Source organism: Capra hircus, chromosome 26, assembly GCF_001704415.2.
Source record: "Capra hircus breed San Clemente chromosome 26, ASM170441v1, whole genome shotgun sequence".
NCBI classification, from domain to species: domain Eukaryota; kingdom Metazoa; phylum Chordata; class Mammalia; order Artiodactyla; family Bovidae; genus Capra; species Capra hircus.
The window spans coordinates 10,154,221-10,181,396 of record NC_030833.1 but is presented as its reverse complement, the minus strand read 5'-3'; the positions used below and the strand labels follow the sequence as shown (position 1 = coordinate 10,181,396).

Sequence of the window (27,176 nt, the reverse complement as noted above, 5' to 3'; positions counted from 1 at the left end):
CCTGCTTTATTTTATCTAGATAGTATTATGTTTTGCAAATCTGATATCTACCTGAATGATTGAAAACAGTAATGGAAACAAACGTACAGAATCATTTATGAAGTCTCATACAATCTCACCCTCTGCAATTATGTGCTACTTTTCTAAAGATGTTACTAAAAAGAACTGACTTGCTATTCTGGATATCAAAGCAATCTATATTTATTTATAGCCTCATCAAATCTCTCAAAAAATAACCTACTTCTTGGGGTGCCTACGTGATTTTATTTTACAGTTACCAACAGAGTTAAAAATGGATTTTCTGCATTGATATGGTTGCTTAAAGTTCCCAAGTTAGTATGCTGACTGTTATTTACTTCAAATGTTTTACAACAACAAAAGCAAAAATGTATTTTCTTGAACATAATTAAATTAGTTTGGCCCATTATATGGACAAAACCACAAAACAGAGAGCTGCTGCCTGGAGCCAGGAAAGCAGGTCAGATCATTTGAACTTTCCAGAGAACTTTTCTGGCTTTTCTTTGTCTCTGAGCACTGGAACACTAGCTGGTTACTCACGTAGAAAACTGTAGCCAAGTACAAGGAAAACTCCTGCTCCACGACAGGAACGCCACACCTGGAGACTGAGAAGCCGAGCAGCATGTCCACATCAGTCTCTCTAGGCAGCCAGCACCACAGAGAGCTGACTATCTGTGAGCAAGAATTTGCAAGTGAAGGAAGAATTTCTAGGATAAAAAGCCAGCAAGTAAAGGAGTCACCTGCAGCAGTGACCATCTCCCTACACAGAACTACCATTAGCGCAGCTCATAGGTCTTAAAATTCCCTCTTAATGAGCCCCAAGTTTAATAATCTACCTAAAAAAGATCAGAACTAGAACCAAGCTCCTGACCAGTGCCCTGTTCATAAAGCGGAAAGGAACTGTCCCCGCTCGCAGCTCCAAAGCATGGACACAAGGGGGCGCAGGAGGGCCGTAAGAACAGGGACGAACACAATCTCTCTCTCTCCACTCTCTCTCTCTCAAGCTACTGTAGGCCAGCTGGCTTACCAGAAGGAAAGTGAAAAGAAAAGAGACAGTGAAGAAGAGCCCTGATGGCTCAGCAGGTAAAGAATCCAGCTGCAACACACGAGACACAGGTTCAGTCTCTGGGTTGGAAGATGCCCTGGAGAAGGAAACAGCGACCCACTCCAGTATTCTTGCCTGAAAAACCCCATGCACAGAGATGTCTGATGGGCTATAGTCCAAAGGGCTGCAAAGAGCTGGACACGGCTTGAGCAACTAAGCAGGGGGTCAGGAAAAAACCTCAAAGACTGGCCTCAAGAACTGAAGCTGCAAAGGCAACTAAATTTAATAAATCAAACTACAGAGCAATTTATGCTCCAGGGCACTGTTGAAAATACAGCAACCAGTGAGCAAATGGTGGAGCCTAAGACCTAGATGTGAAACAACAAACACTTTAACTGAGAGATCAGGGAAAGAGACAAAGAACACTACTAAAACCACTGTCGTTGTGGGGTGACTGTGCAAGCCCAAGGCTGAGACTCCAGGGAGTATCATCAGAGGCTTCTCGAATACAAATGCATATTCTCCTTTCTTCTCTGATTTTAAAACCAAATGCATCAAACGATACGTATATAATTGCATTGTTGGGACAGTAACATATAGAAAAGTAATATATTTGACAACATTGTAAAGAAGGTGGATGGAAACAAAGGTGAACTACAGTAAGAAAATTATATTAGATGGTAACTCAAATACACAGGAATAGATGAACAGAACCAGAAATGGAAGTTAAGGTTAATTTTAACCAATCATAAATAAATACTTGTTCCTATTTCTCCTCTCAGCTTTATGAAAGACATAAAGTCATATAAGGTAATAACTAAACAACATATATTGAGATCACAACATATATAAATTATAAATAGCACACAAAGTGGGAGGAGGAACTGGAGCTCAACAGCAAGAGCATTTTATTCCTCACTGGACTCAAGCTGGCATAAATCTGAAGTCACTTCTGTAAGTCAATAGGTATATGGTAAGCCTAGAGCAGCTGCTAAGAGAACATCTCAAAAAATACATAGTGAAAAAATTTGAGGAATTGAAATCCTACACTAGAAAATGTTCGTTTAGTGCAAAAGAAAACAGTAAAGAAATAAAAGAAGACATGAAACATAAAACAAATGTGAAATGAAGACGTAAATCCAACTCCATCATTAACAACATTAAATATGGATTGATTAAACTTCAGCGAAGTGGAAGAGACTGCTCTCCCTCCAAATTAAAACAAACAGACAAAAAGACCCAAATACACAGTGACTAAAAGAGACATACTTGAAACTCAAAGACACAAACAGACTGACAATAAGTTAGTATAGATATATCATGCAAACAGGAACCACAAGAAGATGGAATGGCTATACCAATTTCAAACAAATGGATTTTAAAATAAAAAATCCTACTAGAGATATAGATAATCCACAGAATGGGAGAATATTTTCTAATCTTTAAAAAATATTTTTATTACTTTACAATATCTAGTATTTTTCTAATATTTTTTTAAATGGGCAAAAAATTTTAAATGGGCAAAATATGTAAACAGACATTTACTCAAAGAAAATATATAAACTGCCCCGAAAAGCATGTGAAAAAATGCTTGGTATCATTAGCTATTGGTGGTGGTGGTGTAGTCACTAAGTCGTGCCCAACTCTTGTGATCCCACGGCCTGTAGCCTGCCAGGCTCCTCTGTCCATGGGATTCTCCAGGCAAGAATACTGGAGTGGGATGCCATTTTCTTTGCAAATCGAAACTTCAATGAAGGCACTTCCCTAGTGGTCCAGTGCTTAAGACCCTGCGCTTCCAACACAGGGGGTTAGGTTCAGTTCCTAGTTGGGGAACATGCTGAGGTACAGCCAAAAAAATAAACACACCCTCAATGAGATACCACTTCACATCAACTCGGATGACAAAGAATTTAAAAAGGGTAGCACTTTGAAAAACAGTATGGCAGTTCCTCAAAAGGTAAACAGAGTTTTTATTTATTTATATTTATTTGTTCCTATGACCTAGCAATTGCACTCCTAGGAATATACCCAAGAGAAATGAAAACATATGCCTATTAATACATAAAAACCTGTCCATGAATATCCATAGCAAAGCTTTCTATATAAGCCCCAAATGAAAACAACCCAAATGGCCATCAATGGATGAACAGAGAAACAGAATCTGGTATATCCGCACAACGAAATATTATTCAGCCACAAAATGGAATGAAGTACTGACACACGCTGCAACATGGATGAAGCCTGCAAACATGCTAAGTGAAAGAAGCCAGTCAACAAGAGACCAGTATGATACAATTTCATCTACCTGAATTGTCCAGATTAAAGAAATCCAGGAACAGAAAGTGGAATACGGTCGCCTAGAGCTGTGCTGTCTGAAGGATAATGAGGAGTGACCGCTCTGGGGATGAGGTTTCTTTTCTGGATGATGAAAACCTTCTGGCATTAGTGATAATGGCTGCATGACTCTGAATATACTAAAAACCATTCAGTCATACAGTTTAAACGGGTAAATTGTATAGTATGTGAATTACACAACCAAGGTCCATATAGTCAAAGCACAATTTTTCCAGTAGTCATGTACAGATACGAGAGCTGTACCATAAAGAACGCTGAGTGCTGAAGAAGGGATGCTTTCAAACTGTGGTGCTGGAGAAGACATCTGACAGTCCCCTGGACAGCAAGGAGATCAAATCAATCAATCCTAAATGAGATCAACCCTGACTATCCATTGAAAGGACTGAGGCTGAAGCTGAAGCTCCAATAACTGAGCCACCTGATGCAAAGAACCAACTCACTGGAAAAGATCCCAATACTGAGAAAGATTGAGGACAGGAGGAGAAGGGGATGACAGAGGATGACAAAATTAGATGGCATCATCGACTCAACGGACATGAGTTTGAGCAAACCCCAATGAGACAATGAAGGACAGGAAAGTCTGGTGTGCTGCAGTCCATGGGGTCAGAGAGAATCAGACACGACTTAAGTGACTAAACAACAAAACTCTTATAAAGAAATAAAAGCGCAGCACAGTCTTGACTTACAAAATTCTATCTCATGCTGCTTCTTAGTAACTACATTCAGAGACATGACAAACTGACCCATATGAAAAACAGTATCATTTCAAACATCTCTGAAAACTCCATATGAATTCAGTTAGATGCAAGATAAATAAAACACTATGAATGAAGTTAAAAAACTTATCAAAGCCAAATATACTCACTTGTATGAAATCAAAGCACTAAACAATCACAAACTTTCCCACCAGTATGAATTTTCTCTAAGTATGTGATCCTATAAAAGGAATCAATAAGGCAAACCTACGAAAGACTGAAGGCAGGAGGAGAAGGGGACGACAGAGGATGAGACGGTTGGATGGCATCACCAATTCGATTGACATGAGTTTCAGCGAGCTCCGGAGCTGGTGATGGACAGGGAATGCTGGCGTGCTGCGGTCCATGGGGTCGCAAAGAGTCGGACACAACTGAGCGACTAAACTGAACTGATTTGGTTATAATACAGAAATACACTATGTATTTCAATGTAAACACAAGATCAAATCACGTATTCAGAGTTCCCTACTGCTGATGGTAGTGAATGTAAATGTAAGCTATTTTTAAAAACCTCAAATAAACCTTGAGCCTAAATACAACACTGCCCTAGAGCCTGCCTGGATGTTAAGTGGCCCTCATCTTTTTGGACTTGGCTCAGATGTCACTTCCTTCAGAAAACCCTCCCTCACTCCAGTCTCACACTAAGGTGGCTTTCCTTACTAATCCACCAACTAACACGAACGGCACTGGAACTGCTTACCCATCTGTCTCCCCAATGGAATGGAATCCATAGAGGCCTGAAGCCCAAAAATGGAGTCGGGGCAGGGGGGAGCAGTCGAAGTTTAGCGGAAACACATCAGATGTGTTCTGGCCCAACTATCTATACCTGGGAAGCAGGCAGGCACAAGGCCAGAATCTCAAGGGCAGTAGGAAAGAGTACTGTGCAGAAAGGAATTAAGACCTCCTGAGAATATCAAAGGAGAACTTCTTGTACCTGGCAGAATCCATTACCTATAAATGCTACCATGCACTGCTATAGGTCTCAAAAGGGAATTTGTGGGAGCACTTCTCAAATCAGAACGTGCATATGAAATCACCTGGAGACCTAGTTCATGATGCGGACTTTGACTCAGTAGGTCTGAAGGGAAACCTGAGATTCTGTGTTCCCAGTGACACCGATGCTGCTGGTCTGCAGACTACACTTTAACTAGAAAGGCTCTGGGAGACCAGAGTCAGCCTTCTCACAGGGAACATGCAGCATTACCTCCTGTCCTATCAACCATCTTTTTTAAGCTAACACATTCTGTGTTATTAAAAAGACACAAAAATCAAAACTTCAATCCTTCTGCATCTGTTGGCATCTTTCTTCCAAGACATCACCGTCCAACTTTGAAAAGTAAGCAACCTCTTACTCATCTACATATCTGCAGCTGGAACACACAAGCCCTCAATAAAGGCTTGTCAAATGATGCTCTATACGAACAACCTCAACCCTGGGTGATGGACAGGGAAGCCTGGCACGCTGCAGTCCATGAGGTCACAAAGAGTCGGACACGACTGAGCGACTGAACTGAACTGATACAAGCTCAAAGCATTCAGTTTCTTCCACGTGCTTCTTGTTAAGCTCTATTTGTTCACTGGTTCATCTTTCCCGTGTGAACATCAATCCTTCGAGGACAGAGACGCCTCCCTGTGGGCTGTGGCACACAGTGCATCTGGTGATGTCGGCTGACAGCCCAATGACTGGTCTAGAAACACGCGACCCTCGGGCTCCTGGAGAGAACACTAAGTAAGAACACATCCTTTTTTTCTGAGGGATTTAAAATGATCACATGTATGGCTCGTTTTCACAAAAGTTCAGGAATACACCCTGCAAGGACCATCAGCTCCACTTAACAGATGGCTCCACTTAAGAAAATGGCATAAGAAGGTTATACAGTATGCTCCTTCACAGACAACCTCAGCATAGGAAAAAATGTTTAGTGAACGGTACCTCGGTCTTCCCACATTCATCGGGCGGATCCTGGTGTATGGCCATTTGATACTTGACATACAAAGAAAATGACTGGCTGAAGGACGACTTGAACTCTGGGTCCTCAAAGGAGACAGGTACTAACCTCACCTTCAGAGCAAGGAAAATACAAGCAAATGCTATTGAAACATCTCTAACTGATGATATGCTTCTGAAGGTGAGGCTAGAGTAAGATCTCCGCAAATCCACTGCAAAAGCTCAGCACTGGCATTGTTTGTACAATGAGTAAACCTTGGAACAGGCTGATGACCACACAGCCTGAAGCATGAACTTTACACCAATATTTATGAAAAATTTAAACTCACAAGGGCCGGGACAGTTTATTTGGTTTAATTTTTCCCTTTACCCATGTAATTCTCTGCATACAGCAGAGTCAATATTGTTGCTCACGTAACTGACACTAGCTCTGTCACTTCTACTTATATTAAGGGCTTTTTCCCCTTCCATATTTCTCTTGGGTAATTTGATTTATAAAGTATAAATCAAGGACTTCATGTGAGAACTTCAATTAAAACATGCTACTATCCATTCTAGTCCTACTCAGTTGTATATGGCCTGTACATCAACAAAGAGTAATTTAGCTATTAGGAACTCTCTCTACTCACGGCTTCTACATGGAGATAAAGCATGTTAACTGTGCTGGGCAAAGTGTGGCTACCATAAAAACCGGGATTTTTTAAAAAACTTTTTTTCCCCATAAATATTTTAATTTAGAGATCTGTTTTCACTGAGTCTTAAGTAAATGCATCTAAACACGGTGATTTTTAAAATAGAGATACTTCATTTCACGTGCTACTTTCCACGTGGAAATTATACATAAAAGGCCTTAACATGGCCTGTGGTAAAATCTGCACTTTCAGAATGTCCATTATTCCATAGTCCTATCTCTTTGCAGATATACTGCAAATTGAACATAAATAAAATGCACCACAAATAAACCAAGAATTCACACAGTGATATCAAATAGAGGGGAAGTTTCATTGTTCAGAAACATTACACTTGCCCTGCTGACCTGGCTCACAGTTGGTTTATCAGGCGGGTCCCTGTGAACAACCATCTGGTAACGTTTATAGACCTGGTAAGACTCCTGAAATGTGGCTTTGAACTGTGAACTTGGTGGAGATGATCTCACCACCCTCACCTTCAGAAGGAGGTAAAAAACAATGTTCATTAATTCATTTATTTATTCCATGGAATATGCATTAACAGTTACTCCCACCCTCAAAGACCCAAAAGTTTCAATACAAATATTAAAGCAGAAACATGTAACAGCAATATTTTAACTCTAAAGATCAACTGTTAATAAATAGAGAAAAATGCTATTTCTCCAAATTATAAACTCATTAACAGAGTCTATATAGAACTCATTAAAGGCAGAGGCTCCTGCCCAAATTCTAAGATTAAGCTGAATTATGTAAGACTGCCTCAGCTATGAAACAACAGATTAGTTCTGGCATTCAAAGCACAGACACAAACAAATACTCTTTAATATTAGCTGTACACAACTCCCCTTTAGTAAAACAATTCAAAAGACTGAAAATGTGAATATATTTTTTGGACACTCATTCATACATCATTAACTCTGAACTTACAACTTTTTAATGTAAGTATAAAAGACAACTTTCAAAAACTGTTCCTATTCCATAGCATACTTTAAAAAGACTCTAAAGTCAGTTCCCTGTCCGTAAAACTCAAAGTTATCATTTTAGTCAAGTAAATAAATTAACCTCTCAGTGCCTTAGTTTCCTCATATGTAAAATGAGGATGCATTACAAGTGGTAACTGTACATAGTAACAGATGACATTTCTTTAATCTTATTTACTAACCAGTTAAAATATGTTAGCAAAACAGAATAGTAAAATACAAAATCAAATGTAATGTAACAGAAAAGCTTAACTGGAAACTTCTTGTTTGTGCCATGAGTTTTTCTCATGAAAGAGTGACACCTAGTGGATTAAAAAAATCCATCCGTTCTGGGTATTATATTAAAAAAATAGAAGCTTGTAATACAAGGAACTTAACCCAGTGCTTTATGATAACCTACAGGGGTGGGAGGGAGGCTCAAGAGGTTGGGGACACAGGTGTCCTTCTGGCTGATTCACACTGTCGTATGGCAGAAACCAATACAACACTGTAATGCAATTATCCTCCAATCAATTAAGAAACTAAATGCTGCCCACTGAAGACGTGTTCTATTAGGTGAAACCTGCTGCCCTGAACACATTACTAATAAAGCTAAAAAACTCTTCATAAAGTATTTTAAGTGGTAAGTTCCATTCTTTTTACAATTTGGGAAGGAGAAAGTTAATACCAAAACAGAGCAGCCAAGGAATTATAATAATCAAAATTGTCAAAACTTATGTCTAAGAATATATACTGTCCTAAGGTTTAAACTGCACCAAAGTAAATTTTTAACATCAGGTTTTCAGTGATAAGTGATATTATTAGATGATATTAAGCTATAAATTCAAAGGCTGATCAGTTCCTAATCAAGTAGGAGAATATAATGAAGTCATTATAGCAAGTGTTACAGAAAAAAATTTTATAAATATACCAAACTGATACTGAAAAACCTAGACTTAACCTAGAATGTAAATCGACTTGGGAAAAATAAGAGGAATACTGTGAAACTATTCATATTATGTCTAAACTGTCTAAATTCAGACATATTTATATTTATGTCTAAACTGCTGGCTTGCATAGGTAATAACCATTTTGTTCCCTTGATCAACACCAGAATATCAAAATCAATGAGACAGTCATTTGCCTACTGTAATCTATTTCTTTCACTATCTAAACCAAAACTGCCAAAAATGAAATTTTAAATAAGTTATTTAAAAATTTTTCACTCTAATGAATAAATTTCAATTAAGGTGTACGAAAAGCCAGAGTACCTCGACTAATAACACTAAAACTGGAATTTTCACAACTTTAGTAGCCACCTTTTTAAACCTTACGAAAAAAAGTTTTCCTCAAGAGGCAATTAACTTAGTAAATATTAAGTGCCACTCCATGCCAGTTCACTTTAATTTCCCATTATATAAACAGCAAAACATCAACTGTATAATCCTCAAGTGAAAAGAAACAAAGTAATCGACAAAAAAAAAAATGTCCTCCAAGGTACCTCTAACTTGTGTGATGCATTCTCTGGTAAAGATTCAAAAATTAAATCTTCAAGCGACTTGGGTTGGTTGGATTTAGTCTTTGGTGGGAGCAAAGATGAGGGCTGACACTGAGCCTGGAAGCCCTCGCGTTCTCCAGCTGGGTCCTGCTGCATGAGTTTCAGCCTTTTCCTTTCTTTCCTGATCTCCTTTGCTTTTCGACATGGAGGCTTACTCAAATCTGCCCCTCTCCCTAAAAAGGAATTTTAAAACAGCAGATCAATCACATCTGGCTCCAGAAATATTTTTCAAAAATCTCAAAGGTTCTACAGAATCAGTCCAAAGAGTTCCAATTGTTAGGTTAGCTTTGACTGGAGGTTCCAGAGGTTTCATGGTGTAGACCTCTAAGTCGATCTTTAAATTTATCTTAGAAGAACTGCCAGAGAAAGGAAATAGTAACAGAAACTTCTCAAGCAGTTCTTTGAGACCCCATAGACTATAGCCCACCAGGCTCCTCTGTCCATGAGATTATCCTGGCAGGAATACTGGAGTTGGTTGCCATCTCCTTTTCCAGGGTATCTTCCAGACTCAAGGATCAAACTCGTGTCTCCTGAATTGGCTGGCAGATTCCGAACCACGGAGCCACCTGGGAAGCCCCTTATTTTAATGAAAAAGAGCAAATATCAAGCTGACAACCCTTTAAAATATAAAAAAAGTTTACTATTAAAAACTACAAAATTGAGTCAATACCATTTAACCTAGGAAGCTATTTTCAAGGAATCAATTCCAAGAAAATCACAAGAGATAAAGGCTAACAATGAACACAAATGAAAACTTCAAAATAATCAGGATGCCCAGTTACAGAACTGCATAATTTTTAAAATAAGCAACAGAATATCCCATTTTAATTAAAATTAAAGCCATTTTAATTGCTTTAGAAATTTTAGGGGTTCTCTCATTATTCACTGTTAAAACACTATATATTATACAATTAAATACTTAGGAAAAAATCTGAAATATACCACCACATTAACAGCCAATTTAACAGTTAAAAATGTTTAACAGTTTAAAAATAAAGAAAGGATTTCCCTCTTTTTTTTGTAGTATTCTCTTTTCTCCCAATTTTCTAACATTACACATAATTTTTTATTTTTTTAAAAACTATTAATAAAGAAAAATGGTTTTATAAAAATTTAGGATCCTGAAACGCAGTATTCACAAATCATATAAAAATCAATTTTATACAGAAGAAAATTAAGACCAAGAGTGTTAAGAGACAGTCACAGACCAAGACCTGGTCAAAAGAAAACTAGTTTAATGAGAAAATAGTGATAATGAGATGAAAGTACAACTTCATTAACTCAACTAAAAACAAAATGTACCTTAAAAAAAATGACTTTTAATAAACCAGTAACAAAAAACTATAATTAGCCATCACTCTATTGCCTTAGAAAATTCATTTTCTTTGGCCAGAGAAATGTGTCATTTCTCAAATTTATATGTCAAACATATCCCAATAAAACTAGAAGGAAAAAAAAAAAAGGACACTGCCATTATGAGTCAATAATGTTTCAAATGAGGGTAGGCTCCATGGAGATCTATTATAATATTCGGTCTATATTTGCCTCCGAAATTCTCCAAAATGAAGATTTTTCAAATTATGTAAGCAATTATTATAATAAATAATAAAAATAGTAAACAAACTGACCCTAATGACCAAGAGAGTAAGAGTTGAAAGAAATTATCTAGATCATTCAAAACATTTTACTGGACCGTTCTAATTAGGACAAAATCTCAGACCAGCAATTTAAATGCCATGAAACCTTAAAAAAAAAAAAATCAATAAAAATGCAGTGTTTACTGTGTTTTAACACATATAACTTATAATTTAAACAAAAAACTAAAATAATACTAAAAAATCTCTCCCTTGGATTATTTTGTACAAGAATGAACTCAAGAACTGAAGTATAATAACTATGCAAATTGACATTTAATGAAATTTTGAGTCATATATACATGTAAACATATGTATAATAAACCCATTTAATGTTGGATATGTTTTCCAAGCCTAATTCTTTTATAAGTGGTAATACAGAAAGAAGTCTCACCTTATTAAAGGTGAAATTAAATATCAAAATGTAGAATTATTTTTCTTGGCTGCACAGCTTGCACCATCTCAGTTCCCTGAGCAGGGACTGCACCCAGGCCACGGCAGTGAAAGCCTGGAATCCTAACCATTAGGCCACCAAGGAACTACCTGGAAATTTTTTGTTAATTTGGAAAATTTTAAACTAAAATTAATTATGATTACATGAAGAAATCTAGTGGGCTTCCCTGATGGCTCAGACGATGAAGAATCTGCCTGCAGGGAGACCTGTGTTCCATCCCTCGGTCAGGAAGATCCTGTGGAGAAGGAAATGGCAACCCCTTCTAGTATTCTTGCCTGGAGAATCCCATGAACAGAGGCTATAGTCCACGGGGTCACAAAGGGTTGGGCACAACTGAGCAACTAACACACACAGAGAAATCTAATGGCAAATTGAAGAATTTCACAATGTCTGTTATTTCAGACATAGAATCTACTGTGTCTCAGTTAACACTAAAAATAAAAATGTTTAATACCCTACCTTCTCACAGACGAAAGTTCGATTCTCAAACCTCAAGGGCCTTAAGATAACAAAAAGAAATGGAACTCTTAAAATGTCTGTTGGGGATGATAAGGCTATTATTTTAGGTTTTTTAAACAATCTGTTCATCTAAATTCAGGTAATAAGGTGTACAAAACAGGGATCCATGTTACAGATTTCCTGAGTGTTCCACTTTTTTAGCTCATGAGAGGGCTCAGGGATTATGATGTCTCAGGCACAAAGACAATCTATACTTTAATATGGCCTGATGGCAAACTTCCACTACCTGGCTGAGGAGCTGTATGCACTTTAACTGAACATGACGGTTCACCAGAGCCCAACTTCTCTTCCACATCTTGTGAACGGGTTATCTCATTAGATTCTTCCCTCTTTGCTTTCTTCCTCTCTTCACTCTCTAAGCTCTTCTTGAGGTCGTCATTGAATGTTTTAAGGTCACAGTGTATATCCAATTTATTTATTAACCCAAAGTCACTGGAAACAGCATCCTCCACGCTGGGCTCCATGGGCTCATCTACAAATCAAAGAGAAATCACAGTCCCTCAGCCAGGCCATCTGACACAACCAAGAGACAAATACGGAAAACACGCCCTCTTCTACCCAAGGCGGCAGAGACTAGTGAGCATCCACCAAGTCCATTCTCCCATCTTGCGGAGTCAGGGCTGTGGTGGAGACAGTGGGCCCTGGAAAGGGAACGCGCCAGACCCTTCACGAGTTATAACCAAGCTCCCACCAGTGGGACAGAACTAAAGCGACAGGTTCAATTTTGCTCACTTGTTTTAAAGGAAATCTGTGACCCTGAACTTCCACCCTTACCCCTCCCCACTGGCTAGGTTAGTAAAAACCAGAGGGACCTCAGAAATCACATGAAGAGAGACCCAGAATGGCGGGGGGTGGGCAGGGGAGGCTGGGGGTTGCAGCGGGGGTTGGGGAGGAAAGTAAAGGGCAGTACATGAGGGCAAAGAACGTACCTGTTTTGGTGGCCACTGTATCTCCAGTGCTTAAAAGAGGGACCGAGACATTATAAGCATTCAAAACATACTTGAGGGATGAATTAACAAGCTAACACTGGGGTGGGAGGCTCCCAGGGTAGGCCATTTCTTATGGCAGAAATGAGAAAGAGCTATAAGGATGGACAGCATTCCCAATTCTTATGGTCATGTGTTAGGCAGTGCCTATGGGAAAATGCTAAGATAAAAAAGAAAGAACAGCAAAACACTGAAAAAACTGAAAAAGCAGAGAAACCCAAGTTAATTAAATGTTACTAGGAAATTTGAGGAAATTTACCCAAATTCAAAATTCATTAAGAAAAAAAAAATAAAGCTTCAGGCAATGTAACAATTCTTATTATCAGGGCTTCCCTAATAGCTCAGTTGGTAAAGAATCCGCCTGCAATGCAGGAGACCCTGGTTCGATTCCTGGGTTGGGAACATCCTCTGGAGAAGGGATAGGCTACCTACTCCAGTATTCTTGGGCTTCCCCTGTGGCTCAGCTGGTAAAGAATCCACCTCCAATGCGGGAGACCTGGGTTCCATTCCTGGGTTGGGAAGATCCCCTGGAGAAGAGAAAGGCTACCCACTCCAGTATTCTGGCCTGGAGAATGCCATGGCTGTATAGCCCACCGGGTCACAAAGAGTTGGACACGATTGAGTGACTTTCACTTTTCACTTTCAGGCAATATAATTTACTGAAGACCTTACTTAAACATGGAAAATCTGAGCTTTACTCTGCATTATAAATAACTGTGTAATCTTATATAAGTTGTACACAAGCATTTACTTCTCCAGAGACAGTGCTGTTGCTGTTTAGTCACCTCAGTCGTGTCTGACTCTGTGCTACCCTAGGGAATGTAGCCTGCCAGGCTCCTCTGTCCATGGGATTCTCCAGGCAAGAGTACTGGAGTGGTTGCCATGCCCTCCTCCAAGGGATCTTTCCAACCCAGAGATTGAACTTGGGTCTCCTGCACTGTAGGCAGATTATTTACCACTGAGCTACCAGGGAAGCCCAGAGACAGAATCACTTTCTATTTACGTCATAAGGTATCATTAGGATCAAAGAAAATGAAGAATTCTCAAAGAATCAGGAAAACTAAAATTTCAATAAATTCCAGGAAATGAATCTTTAAAATGGTCCTGTCTTCCTCCCAAGCTAGACTCCCCCTGGCATATATTCCCCATCTCCCTGATTTGGCGGCCAGTGGAAGCAGTGTAGCAGCAGAGCTCACAGTGGCCATCACCATCACAGTAACAGTGGTTCCTGACTGTAGTGGGACCTCCTTCCACCACCTAACAAATGAGTGAAAGTGAGAAACTTGGAAAGAAACATCTATTTAAAATAAATAGATTTTAGCCGCCATCTCATCTTACCCTCACAATTTCCTTTTGAAATTTCCCCTTTAGCCAGAAATTTCAACATTTTTTTCAAAACCTTCTTGTGAGATTTTGATGGCTGAAACTGTAAAGGTCGGCACCTAGGAAAGCAAAATAAGTATTTAAAAAGTGAACTAAAACTGTGAAGAAATAAAATCAGTCTTAGATAACAGTACAATGAAGAAAAGCTCATGACTGGGATTTCTGGATAAAGACAGGGCTTAAAGTAGTCTCTAATCCCATCTCAAAACTCACTAAAATACAGTTAAGGGATTATTTAAAAAAAAAAAAAAAAAGGCAAAAGACATAAACCACTAGGAAAAAAAATAATGGGAGAAATGCTGGAAGCTAGAAAGCAGATGTACAAGTGCTAACTGACTTAGCAGACCAGAGAAACTGAATCCTAAGCCAACAGTGGGAAAAGCCATAAAGATACCCAATTTTCTCCACATTACCCCTAAAAGTCTTAGGGACTGGCGATACCTGATATCACGGGAGAAAAGAGTGAAAGTAGATGTAGAACTAGGAAGATCCCTTAAAAGTCTGTTTTGCAAGAAGTTATTATCTCATATTCTCCCCCACTCAGCACAGATGAGTCTCTAAACCCAGCAGAAAATTGCAAACTTTTCAGAAAGGCTAAAAAAAAAAAAAAAAAAAAGGCCTCTTCTGTGAGGAATACAGGCACAGCTGAAAACAGTAAGTTCACAGCCAACAACAATAAGCTTAAATGAAAGCCTTCATGCTAACTGCTGAGACCTCTGTCACCCACATCCCCAACCCAGTCCCAGAACATCAGCAGATAATACTTTCTCTCCAGAATGTGATCAGAACGAAAAATACTGACCCAGGTACTGGCACAAAGACAGACATATAGATCAATGGAACAAAACAGAAAGCCCAGAGATAAATCCACACACATATGGACACCTTATCTTTGACAAAGGAGGCAAGAATATACAATGGAGTAAAGACAATCTCTTTAACAAGTGGTGCTGGGAAAACTGGTCAACCACTTGTAAAAGAATGAAACTAGATCACTTTCTAACACCGTACACAAAAATAAACTCAAAATGGATTAAAGATCTAAATGTAAGATCAGAAACTATAAAACTCCTAGAGGAGAACACAGGCAAAACACTCTCAGACATAAATCACAGCAGGATCCTCTATGATCCACCTCCCAGAATTCTGGAAATAAAAGCAAAAATAAACAAATGGGATCTAATTAAAATCAAAAGCTTCTGTACAACAAAGGAAAATATAAGCAAGGTGAAAAGACAGCCTTCTGAATGGGAGAAAATAATAGCAAATGAAGCAACTGACAAACAACTAATCTCAAAAATATACAAGCAACTTCTGCAGCTCAATTCCAGAAAAATAAACGACCCAATCAAAAAATGGGCCAAAGAACTAAATAGACATTTCTCCAAAGAAGACATACAGATGGCTAACAAACACATGAAAAGATGCTCAACATCACTCATTATTAGAGAAATGCAAATCAAAACCACAATGAGGTACCACTTCACACCAGTCAGAATGGCTGCGATCCAAAAATCTGCAAGCAATAAATGCTGGAGAGGGTGTGGAGAAAAGGGAACCCTCCTACACTGTTGGTGGGAATACAAACTAGTTCAGCCATTATGGAGAACAGTGTGGAGATTCCTTAAAAAATTGCAAATAGAACTACCTTATGACCCAGCAATCCCACTGCTGGGCATACACACTGAGGAAACCAGAACTGAAAGAGACACATGTACCCCAATGTTCATCGCAGCACTGTTTATAATAGCCAGGACATGGAAACAACCTAGATGTCCATCAGCAGATGAATGGATAAGAAAGCTGTGGTACATATACACAATGGAGTATTACTCAGCCGTTAAAAAGAATTCATTTGAATCAGTTCTGATGAGATGGATGAAACTGGAGCCAATTATACAGAGTGAAGTAAGCCAGAAAGAAAAACACCAATACAGTATACTAACACATATATATGGAATTTAGGAAGATGGCAATGACAACCCTGTATGCAAGACAGGAAAAAAGACACAGATGTGTATAACGGACTTTTGGACTCAGAGGGAGAGGGAGAGGGTGGGATGATTTGGGAGAATGGCAATTCTAACATGTATACTGTCATGTAAGAATTGAATCGCCAGTCCATGTCTGACGTAGGGTGCAGCTTGCTTGGGGCTGGTGCATGGGGATGACCCAGAGAGATGTTGTGGGGAGGGAGGTGGGAGGGGGGTTCATGTTTGGGAACGCATGTAAGAATTAAAGATTTTAAAATTAAAAAAAAAAAAAAGATAAAAAAAAAAAGAAAGAAAAATACTGACCCAGAGATTCCCCCAAAGAAGAGGTTAGCCAGACCATCCTACTTAACGCCCATAGTAAACAAGACCCACCAAGGTACATAAAATTTCCAATGGGACACTGGAAGGTTGGAATCACCAGATACTTGAGGAGGGCCTCTAAAGCAAAGATAGGTGCCAAAAGGTTGAAGAAAGTAACTTGCAGGATATCAAGTGTACGGGAAGAAGGAAACCTTAAAAAACTTAAGAACAAAAATCTCTCTTAGAAGTAAAAATAGAGTAGAAGAAATTAAAAGTTAAATAGAAAACTGAAGACTTGGAAAATAAAGTTGAGAAAATCTCCCAAAAGACATGGAAAATCAAAGAGAAAAATAAAGAAGAGAACCAGTCTAAAAGGTCCAATGTCTAAATAAAGACATGAGAAAAGAGAAAGAAGAAAATGGTCAGGAGAGGATCAACAAAATAACACAAGAAAACTTCCCTGGGACATGATGGGAGGAGCCCCTAGACAAGAGGGGTGTCTCAAGCACATATGTAAGGAATGAAAACAGACGCACTGCCAAACATATTGTGAAACATCAAAACACTGAAGACAAAAAAAAAAAAAAAAAAAACTTCCAAAGAGAAAGAAAACACTTTGGACAAAGGAACAAGAATCAGAATGCCACTGAACTGCTCAATAGCAATAAGACAACAATGCAGCAAAACTTTCAAAATTCTAAAGGAAAATTATTTTCAATCTACCCTGCTATACCCAGCCAAACTATAAGTTAAGTTTGAGCAGTCAATGAAAACATTTCCAAAGTCTAAAAAAATTTACCTCTTATGCACTTTTTCTCAAGAAACTGTTAGAAAAGGTGCTTCACTAAAATAAAGGAAGAATACAAGAAAAGAGAGTAGAAAAGACAAGATGCAAACCAAGACCCAAAAGGAATCCTCAAGATGAGAGTCAAAAAGAGACTCCAGTGACCTATCAGGCACAGAGGCAATCTGTTCAGATCAGAGCAGATCAAAAGATTCCCGTTAAGATTTTCATCAAGAAGATAAGAATGATACAGTACCTAAAGCATCTAAACATAGCAAGAGTAAATTTACACCTCTGGGGGAGCACTTCTAGATAAATTGGTAATAGGTGCCTCAAAGACTAGGTAAACAAAAATGACAATGAACAACACCAGGCAAAGTAAAAACTTGTGCAGGAAAGATAAAGTAATACTTTGGCCACCTGATGTTAAAAGGGCTGATTCACTGGAAAAGACCTTGATACTGGGAAAGATTGAGGGAAGGAGGAGAAGGGGATGGCAGAGGATGAGATGGTTGGATAGCATGTCTCAATGAACACGAGTTTGAGCAAACTCCAGGAGACAGTGAAGAACAGGGAAGCCTGGCGTGCAAACCACAGGCTTGCAAAGAGTTGGACACGACTTAAAGACTGAACAACAACTACATGGCTGAGCTCTGCAGTCTATTTACACAGCCATAATGAGATGACTACATCCATCCAAAATTTTGGGAAGTTGGGGATGAAGACAAATAGGAGTTTGAATGTGACAAAGGAAAGTGGGGTAAAATAAAGTTAAACCCTTATCTTTCAGTGAGAGAAGCCCAGAGATAATGGAGAACACCAACCTTTTAGTAATGAAGTATTACTATATAAAAATGAAAGTGAAAGTTGTTCAGTCATGTCCAACTCTTTGCAACCTCATGACTGTAACCTGCCAGGCTCCTCTGTCCATGGAATTTTCCAGGCAAGAATACTGGAGTGGGGAACCATTCCCTGAAACCTGGTCTCCTGCATTGCGGGCAGATTCTTTACCACCTGAGCTACTACCACTGAAGCCCTATAATTATATAAGTATGTTACTTAAAGACACAGAGGTGAAAAAACAAAAGAATCAGTTAAAAGATTTGAAAGTGACTGCAATGAGAAACAGAAAATAGGAACTGGAGGGGAGGGGGTGGTTCAGAGGATGGCCATTTTGCAAGATAAGCTTTACGGGAACTATTTGATTCTTTAAAGTGTTAGCAAATATGCTATTAATAAAAATTAAAATTAAAAAAAAATTCATAGACAGGGGAGTTCATCCTCATTTTTACTCACACACTGGACAGGCCCCAGCATCTGCCTAACGAAAAGCAAAGTTGTAGGCTAGACCACACTGCCTTTACCTAAGGCCTCACTGCACAACCACTGTAGTAAACAGCAAAACAACCCAAAGAATATGCAAAACGACTCCCAAAAAGATCAACGTGTAAAAAGGAAGTTGTATAAAGAATAACAATTCGGGAAATTTCTTTTTTTAATTTGGCTGCACTAGGTATTAGTCATGACATTCAGGATCTTTTGTTGCGGGATATGGGATTAGGTCCCCGGACCACAGATCAAACTGGGGCCACCTGCATTGGGAGCTTGGAGTCTTAGGCACTGGATCACCAGGGAGGTCCCTTCAGGAAATGTTTGATCCCATGTAAAATTATAAAATGCAAAAAAAAAAAAAAGAAAGGCACATTTTGCAAAAACTTTGTCTTGCAATGTTCATTGAGTCCTTTTTCATAAAAGCAACACACCTGGAACAGTGCTTTATATGAGACAGGAACCCAATAAATTATAGATGCTTCTATCTTTTTCTTAACCCACTGAAATGGGCCTTTTCTGAATAGAGATTCTCAGGGTTCAGGCCAATCAACTTCAGACTTATCTGAACAGAATCCTAGCCATAATCCAATGAGAAATTGTTATCGGAAGGAAAAACGATTTCTGTCTTTGAAGACGTTACCACTTCATAATGGCTAAAGCTGAAAGAGGTATTCTGTCATTTTATACTAAATGAGATGTTGTCAGCAAACAAGACAGTCATATTTTTTCTTTGTTGTACCAGTCCCTTGACCAGTTAGGAAAGAGAAAGGATTAACCAGGAATCAGTGAATTTTGAAAGTCAGTGATCACCCTAAAATTAGTATGTTCAATGTTACATTATTTTTGTCTATATGTTCCCTGTCTTGTTTTGTTATCAAATTCTCAAATTGGTCTACAACCTCAAAACAAGTTAAGAGTAACTAAGGGAAACAGATGTGAGGACCCATCGAGCATGATGGACACAACCATGTTTGCTTTATCTAGAGTATACATACACGTTCAAACTGTAGACATATTCTTCACAATGTTAACAAACGTTCCCTATTTTTGCTACCAGAAGAAGGGGAAGAGGGAGGGGAAAGGGAAGAGGCAGGGGGAGGGGAAGATGATGATGAGGGAGAAGAGGAGGGACCTTCCTAATCAGAGAAGGGAAAAATCCTTCCATGTTAGGGTGGAGTAAGCGAGGGCACAAGAGAAACACAAAGTATTAAGAAAAACCAAGCAAACATTCTGTAGGAAACCAGACTTTTTAGTTGGAGTGAGCGAGGGCACAAAAGAAACACAAAGTATTAAGAAAAACCAACCAAACACTCTGTAGGAAACCAGACTTTTTAGTTTGAGTTTTCCAGTGAAGAAGACTAGATTCTAAACAGATGCAGGTTAAGTGCCAGCCTCCTCTTCCTTATTCCTTATACAGGATTCTGCAGCATTGTCTGAATGAAACCACTGTGTCAAATAATACGCAAGGGAATTGGAATTGCTGCTGTTGTTGTTTTCAGTCGCTAAATCGTGTGCAACTCTTTGCGACTCCAAGCTAAAGTGCTAAAAATTTGATACCTAAAAGTAACTTAAGTATTTGCCAATATTCTCCCAATATTCCATGTATTATTGACTAGATTGCTAAATAGTATATTTTTATATCACATTAATATTTATATCTAATCAAACCATATTAAAACCTATTGATTAGCATATGAATACAGCATCAGTATACAGAAAAAAACTTGTCTGCTTTTTTTATAAAGAATGTGTACCTAGAACAGAAATACACTTAAAAAAGCAGGATTCTACTAAAAAATTTTATATAATCTTCATATTAATAGAAAATAATCAAAATTCTTACCTTATGGTATACTGAGGACAACATGTTTGATTCATGACAGGTTTGTACACATATTTCCCGCTTCTAAAATTATAGAACAGCTTTGTTAATTTCATACATATTTCTCATAGGCAGCAAGTAGATTAGTATAGGAATATGAAATTAATTAAGGTAAAAATCTAATCAATAGGGTAAAAACTGAGGTTGAGTTACTCTTCACAAGCTAAATGATCTTACATGGTGGGTAATCCAAGGACCAGGGTCCAAGTTTTCCTTTCCTGAACCCTGGCATATGTACTCCACAGCTGATAACCAAGGTAACCTCAGTTACCCTCTCATCAAGCATCTGCAATCCCTTCCATGCCTCCATCCACCGCCCACCTTGATACTGAAAAGGCTGCCCAGGATGCTGTGGGGCTGATGCGTGTTGCTGCCTACGACATCCACATGTGGATTCTGATTCTTTCCATGCTTTCCGGATCTCAGCTCATACAGAGCCATGACACCACAAGCTCAATTTTGTCCAGATTTGGAAATGCCCTAATCCAACTGGACTGCTGTTCTTATCACAAAAGGAAATTGGACATAAAAAGAAACACCAGGGCTTCCCTAGGGGCTCAGTGATAAAGAATCCTCCCGCCAGTGCAGGAGACACGGATTCGATCCCTGATCCGGGAAGACCCCACATGCCCGGAGCAACTAAGCCCATGCGCCACAACTACTGAGTCTCTGCTCTAGAGCCTAGGAGCCCCAACTACTGAAGGCTGAGGGCCTCAGGGCCTGAGCTCCACAAGAGAAGCCACCGCAGTGAGAAGCCATGCACTGCAGCAAGAGGTGCCCCTGGTGACCGCAACTAGAGAAAAGCCTGTGCAGCAATGAAGACCCAGCACAGCCAAAAATAAATAAATAATTTTTTTTAAAAGACACATTAAACAGTAGACACGCACACACAGAGAAAGGACCACGTGAGGACACAGCAAAAAGGCAACCAGGTATAAGGGAAGGAGAGAAGCTGCAGGAAAAACCAAAGCTGTGGACACCTGGATTCTGGACTTCCAGCCTACAGAAGCATGAGAAAATACATTTCTCTCACTCCAGGGGCCGAAACTGTGGTGCTCTGTTATGGCAGTCCTAGCAATCACACAGGAGTTCAGCTCCCGAGCTGAAAATCTGGGAGTCCTCCTAGGCTGTTCCCTCCCTTGCACCTCCATATGCTGCCAGCAAGCGTTCTACTTCCGAAACGTCTCGTGAGTCTGCCCCCCTGCCCGATCCAGCTCCTAATCTAGTCACCGCTCCTGACTTAGGACAGCAGCTCCTCACCACCTCACACCTGTAGTAATCGCTGGGACTCATTTTCCTGCCTTCAGAACCATTCCCTCAGACACCTCTCTGCTATCTGAATCATCATTTCCTGATCTCAAATACCATCACTTTTCTCTCTGACATAAAAACCTTCAATAGCTCCCCCGTACCATTCAAAAAATAAAAATAAATTTCCTTATTATGGCACACAAAGTCCTGCCACATCTGACCTACATCTATCCACATTTTGGGCCTCATTATTATGTTTAAGAAAAGCTGTGACGTTTCATTTGCTATGCTCAATCTGTGTCTTCTGGGCAGTACTGGTACAGGGCACTTAATACTGCTCATACTTATGTAAGGAACCTTACTTAACAGTTATTCTAAAATCATCTACATAAAAATAGCTGCCAAAAAAAACATGGCCATCAAAGGCAATGTGTGGACCTTAAGGAAATCCGATTCAAATAAACCAATTGTAAAAGAAAATTTTTGAGACAGGCAGAAAATCTCAAAACTAGGTAACAGGTGACATCAAATTATCATTAAACTGGAAAGCATGGTAATGATATTGTGGATATGTTAAGAAAGAGAAAAAAAATCCTTCTCTCTTAGAAACACATATTTAGTACAAGTATAATGACGTGATATCTGAAATTTGCTTTAAATAATTTGTGGGAGGAGGGGAGGGGGGAATATCTCATCCCATTGAAGCTGCTATAACAAAATATCATAGACTGAGTGACTTATAAACAACAGAAATATATTCCTGGTAGTTCTGGGGCTGGGAAGTCCAAGATCAAGGTGCCAACAGAAATGATGTTCAGTGAAGCTTTCTGGTTCATCTTTTCTACATATCCTCACATGGCAGAAGGGGCAAGGGAACTCTCTGTGGTCTCTTCTATAAAGGCACTAGAATCCCATTCACGATCCCATCCATCTTCATGACCTAACCACCTCCCAAAAGCCCTCCCTCCATATAGGACTTAACATATGAACTCTGGGGGGAGACACATTCAGTCCACTGAAGGGAGCAAGGAAAACTGATGAAACAAGATTGACAAAATGTTAACAACTTTTGAAGTCTGGTGATTAGTACATGAAGCTCATTATAATGTTCTCTCTATATCTGTGAAATTTTCCTAATAAACATCCTTAAAAGGAGAAAACAATCTCTACACACAAAATATAATAAAATTTTTATTAAACCTATTTCCAACCACAGGAAAACATTTTAAAGGCAAATAATATGTTTCAATTATAAGAAGAACCTGAGTACCATCAGAAGGATCTTTATATTAAGGGCACTTACCTTCGCCATCCTCGGTCTATGAGATCCTGATAATCCTGCACAGTCATTGAATGTGCCCACATGCCTGAAAAATAAGTGCCATGTTCATAACAACGGGTGGAACTTTTTACTTTTCTAAATTCAAAGCATTATTTTTAAAGTGTGAATACTGAAGCAAAAAAAATCCAGCTCACACTGAAGAAATCAAAGTCTGCACATACTTCGTACTTTTTAGTTTAACACAATACACAACACAAACGAAACACATGATGTATTTTACCTCAATTTTAAAAATAAAACACAGAAAGTGACCACATGCACTTAAGAATGAGTCAATAGTCTCTGTGACATCATAAATTTAAGACCACACTGCAAATTACATCACACCTTTATGCCATAATAATGACCCCAATAGTTTAATAAGCTGGTCTCTTCAGAAGAACTAGAAAGCAGATGTTTTCTTGTGCATATAAATTCTCCTTATTTTAATTGGCTTACAGCATAGTCTCACACACTGAAAATAAGACAAATGTATACGTACAGCAATATTCCTTTTAAGCATAAAAAAATGAAAGTAATCCAAATGCCTTTGAACAGAAAAGTGATTACAGACACTAATTTGTTATCAACATGATGAAAAAAATTATGCAACCATAAAAAAATGAAGCGTATGAGAAAACACTGAATTAATGGTAAAGAAAAATGAATTTTACTTTTGGAAACAGTAAACCCATCAAAAGTATGGAAAGACAGAGATAGGCTTGACAGAACAGGATGTAGTGAGAAAAACAAGGGCATAAATACAACAGAAATGTCAGAAGCCTGGGTGGTGTTCATCAACACCAACAAGTTACTCTATGAGGCTCAATTTCCTCATCTGTAAAATGGAAATAATAAAACCTTCCTACCTAATAGGTGGAGTGCCCTATAGTAAAGATTATTATTAAAATTAAAAACAAGATGATAGAAGTGATAAGAAATTTACAGGCATCTCTTTAGGTGAAATGGAAACCCACTCCAGTACTCTTGCCTGGAGAATCCCATGGAGGGAGGAGCCTGGTAGGCTCCACAGCGTAGCAGAGAGTCAGACGCGACTGAGCAACTTCGCTTCACTTTAGGTGAAAAGGGTGAAAGTAGGTTTTTTTCCATAAAACTAAACAAAGGACATCTATATTAATCGATTTTCTCTTACTAAAATTACTAGGAAAATAGTTAAAGACCTAATATTAATTTTAGACATGTATAACATAAATTATCATTACATACGGGATTCCCTGGTAGCTCAGCTGGCAAAGAATCCGCCTGCAATTCAGGAGACCCGGGTCCGATTCCTGGGTCGGCAAGATCAGCTGGAAAAAGGATAGGCTACCCACTCCAGTATTCTTGGGTTTCCCTGGCAGCTGGTAAAGACCCCGCCTGCAATGCGGGAGACCCGGGTTTGATTCCTGGACTGGGAAAATCCCCTGGATTAGGGAACAGCTACCGACTCCAGTACTCTGGCCAGGAGAATTGCATAGACTGTATTGTTATAATATATAATAAATCTATATTATAATCTATACTATAAATTTCTTATATATTATAATCATAATACTAAAATTTGAAACAGAGAAGAGAAGAAATCTCTAATACCCTAAGGCAGTCACTGTCACCGTTTGGGTTTTTCCCTCCCTGGGCTGATAATCATCTCACCTGTTATTTGCATCCTCCTTATTTCCTCCGTTTAACCCAAGACTATTTTCACTTTAACTCATCTTTATAACTCATCTTTATAACTGTCGCTAATAACTGCGTTATACTGCATTCTACCGCCTCTCACCCACAAGAAGTTAATCGACATTTAATTTTTAAAAGTTATTACACATTTTTAATTAATGAGTACACGGACACACCATCATCACCCAAATCACTGCCCCAGGGCAGGACAAAACGTTATTTTTTTTTTAATACGGAAACCACCCAAATTTAAGTCTCCATGGATATCCCATTTCCCACAATGCTAGATTATTCTTTAAAATAAGTGTATATACTTTTGCCAAAGCATGACACTGCAGGAAATAAACACGACGTTCCGTTTACAAACGAACAAAAATCCTTCCAAAAGAAACTTGAATCACGGGAGGGAGCACTGTAGGCTGGCTCTGTCGTGGTCACCGAGGTGGGTGGAGAAATGACAAGCACCTGGTACCATTTCCAAGCACAACAGTACTAACAGGGGCCCCTCGCGAGCAGCGACTACCGTCAGTTTCTTGTATATTTTTCCAGAGACATTTTATGCACGGATATCCACGCACGTGTGTTTTCCACACACACAGCTGTCTACACAGACAGCAGCCGACACTCACTGTCCCGCAACCCCGCGTCCTGCGCTGACCACCGGGGACACCCCGACAGCAGCATCTGAAATCACAGGTCAGCCCTGTAACTGACCACGCCACAGCGCTCCTCGACAGGCGGGTACTTAACGGTCTCCCACTGACGACGCACACCTGTTTCCACACTTGGCTCCTGCGAGACACACATTATCTCTCAAGTCCGACCGCCTGTGTGAGAAATGAGCCTCTAGAAGATTCCCTGCTCCACTAGGGGTGAGATCCGTTTTCAAATTCTGACAGCCACGGCACTCGGGGCGAACCGCATTCCGCGTTCCGCATTCGCTCCACAAGGGCCGGACGGCGCAGGGGCTACGCCTGGGCCGCAGCCTGGACACGACCCTCCAGCCACTCGGCCCGAGACGCCGCGACCCCCCGAGGACACCCGCCCGCCGCCGAGCCACCGGCGCCCTTCCCTGCCCACCAGCCCGGCCCGCTCACCATTGGAGCGACTGCCCGACTCGTTCTTGCAGTAGCCGCAGCGGTAGAAGTCCTCGCCCTCGAAATATTCCACGATGCTGGGCGAAAGAGCGGCCCAGGACGCCATGGCCCCGGCCCCTCAAACGCGACGCGCGGCAACCCAACCCAACCCCAACGCCGCCGCCGCCACCCCACAATGCACCGCGCCGCCCGGGCGCCAGCAGCCGAGCCTTGCCGGGAGCGCCCTCGGCGCTGAAGCCGCCTGCGCCATCTTGACCGAGGGCAGCCTTCCACTATTTCCGCTCTTTCTCGAAAGAGACCGCCATCTCGGTAAGGGTGAAACCGAGAGACAGAATGTGAAGGGCAACGGTCTGGGAAGAAACGCGTGGGGAAGGGAAGCGGGAGCTGGGAAGTGCGGCCTGGGTGCTGCCCCCCGCGAGGGCCCGGCCTGGAGCGCGGCGGGCGGTGTCGGGGTTTGGACGCCAGGCGGCCGCGCCGATCTCGTTGGCCCGACCACTCACCGCAGGACGCCTTGCCCTCCTCCGAGTCGCAGTAGCCGCAGCGGTAGCCGGCCTTGAGTCCCTTGTACTCCACCATCGAGGCCATGGCTGCCTCCAGGTTCGCGCTGGCCGGCCACGCCTCTCGGCGCCCCGGGGCCGACCTCGGCGGAACGCGGGGGCCCGCGGCGCGGAGGAGTGGAGAGCGAGGCTGGGGCGCCGGGCCCCAGTGCCTAGGGGCCCCCCGTCGGTGTTGGGTCCAGGGGCTTCCCGGATGAGCGTGGGTTGTAGCGGTGGCACCACCTCGCCGGGACCCCGAGTTCGAGCCAGCCCTTTGCAGTTTACTCCATCGCCGATCCTTCCCACAACTGCAGGTTGTCAGCCGCAGTTGACACATAAGGAAACTGAGGCACAGAGGTTGTGATCATTGTTTCTAGATCCTGCAGATCTCGGTTTAAAAGTTAACATCTCAGACTGTCCTCGCCAATTCTAGCGTCTTCTAAACTAGCTGCTGCTGCTAAGTCGCTTCAGTCGTGTCCGACTCTTTGCGACCCCATAGACGGCAGCCCACCAGGCTCCGCCATCCCTGGGATTCTCCAGGCAAGAACACTGGAGTGGGTTGCCATTTCCTTCTCCAGTGCATGAAAGTGAAAGTGAAGTCGCTCAGTCGTGTCCAACTCTTCGCAACCCCATGGACTGCAGCCTACCAAGCTCCTCTGCCCATGAGATTTTCCAGGCAAGAGTACTGGAGTGGGTTGC

The 27,176-nt window shown here is 40.5% G+C and overlaps 1 protein-coding gene across 7 annotated transcripts in view; it reads right to left on the bottom strand.

The window, feature by feature from the left end:
* Positions 1-26,950, bottom strand: part of ATE1 (arginyltransferase 1) — a 164,964-nt gene extending 138,014 nt beyond the window's left edge. For 2 of the 7 annotated variants that reach the window (XM_018041398.1, XM_018041399.1), the window contains exons 1-7: positions 26,442-26,950; positions 23,150-23,213; positions 20,557-20,619; positions 14,259-14,362; positions 12,161-12,406; positions 9,271-9,500; positions 6,107-6,235 (exon numbers count right to left, since the gene is read on the bottom strand). In XM_018041398.1, coding sequence (XP_017896887.1) covers positions 6,107-6,235; positions 9,271-9,500; positions 12,161-12,406; positions 14,259-14,362; positions 20,557-20,619; positions 23,150-23,213; positions 26,442-26,814 — 1,209 coding nt within the window. In that variant the 5' untranslated portion in view covers positions 26,815-26,950. Of the gene's footprint in view, positions 1-6,106; positions 6,236-7,157; positions 7,287-9,270; positions 9,501-12,160; positions 12,407-14,258; positions 14,363-20,556; positions 20,620-23,149; positions 23,214-25,941; positions 26,139-26,441 lie in introns of those variants that run through there. The other 5 variants (XM_018041397.1, XM_018041400.1, XM_018041396.1 and 2 more) reach the window with 5 other exon arrangements.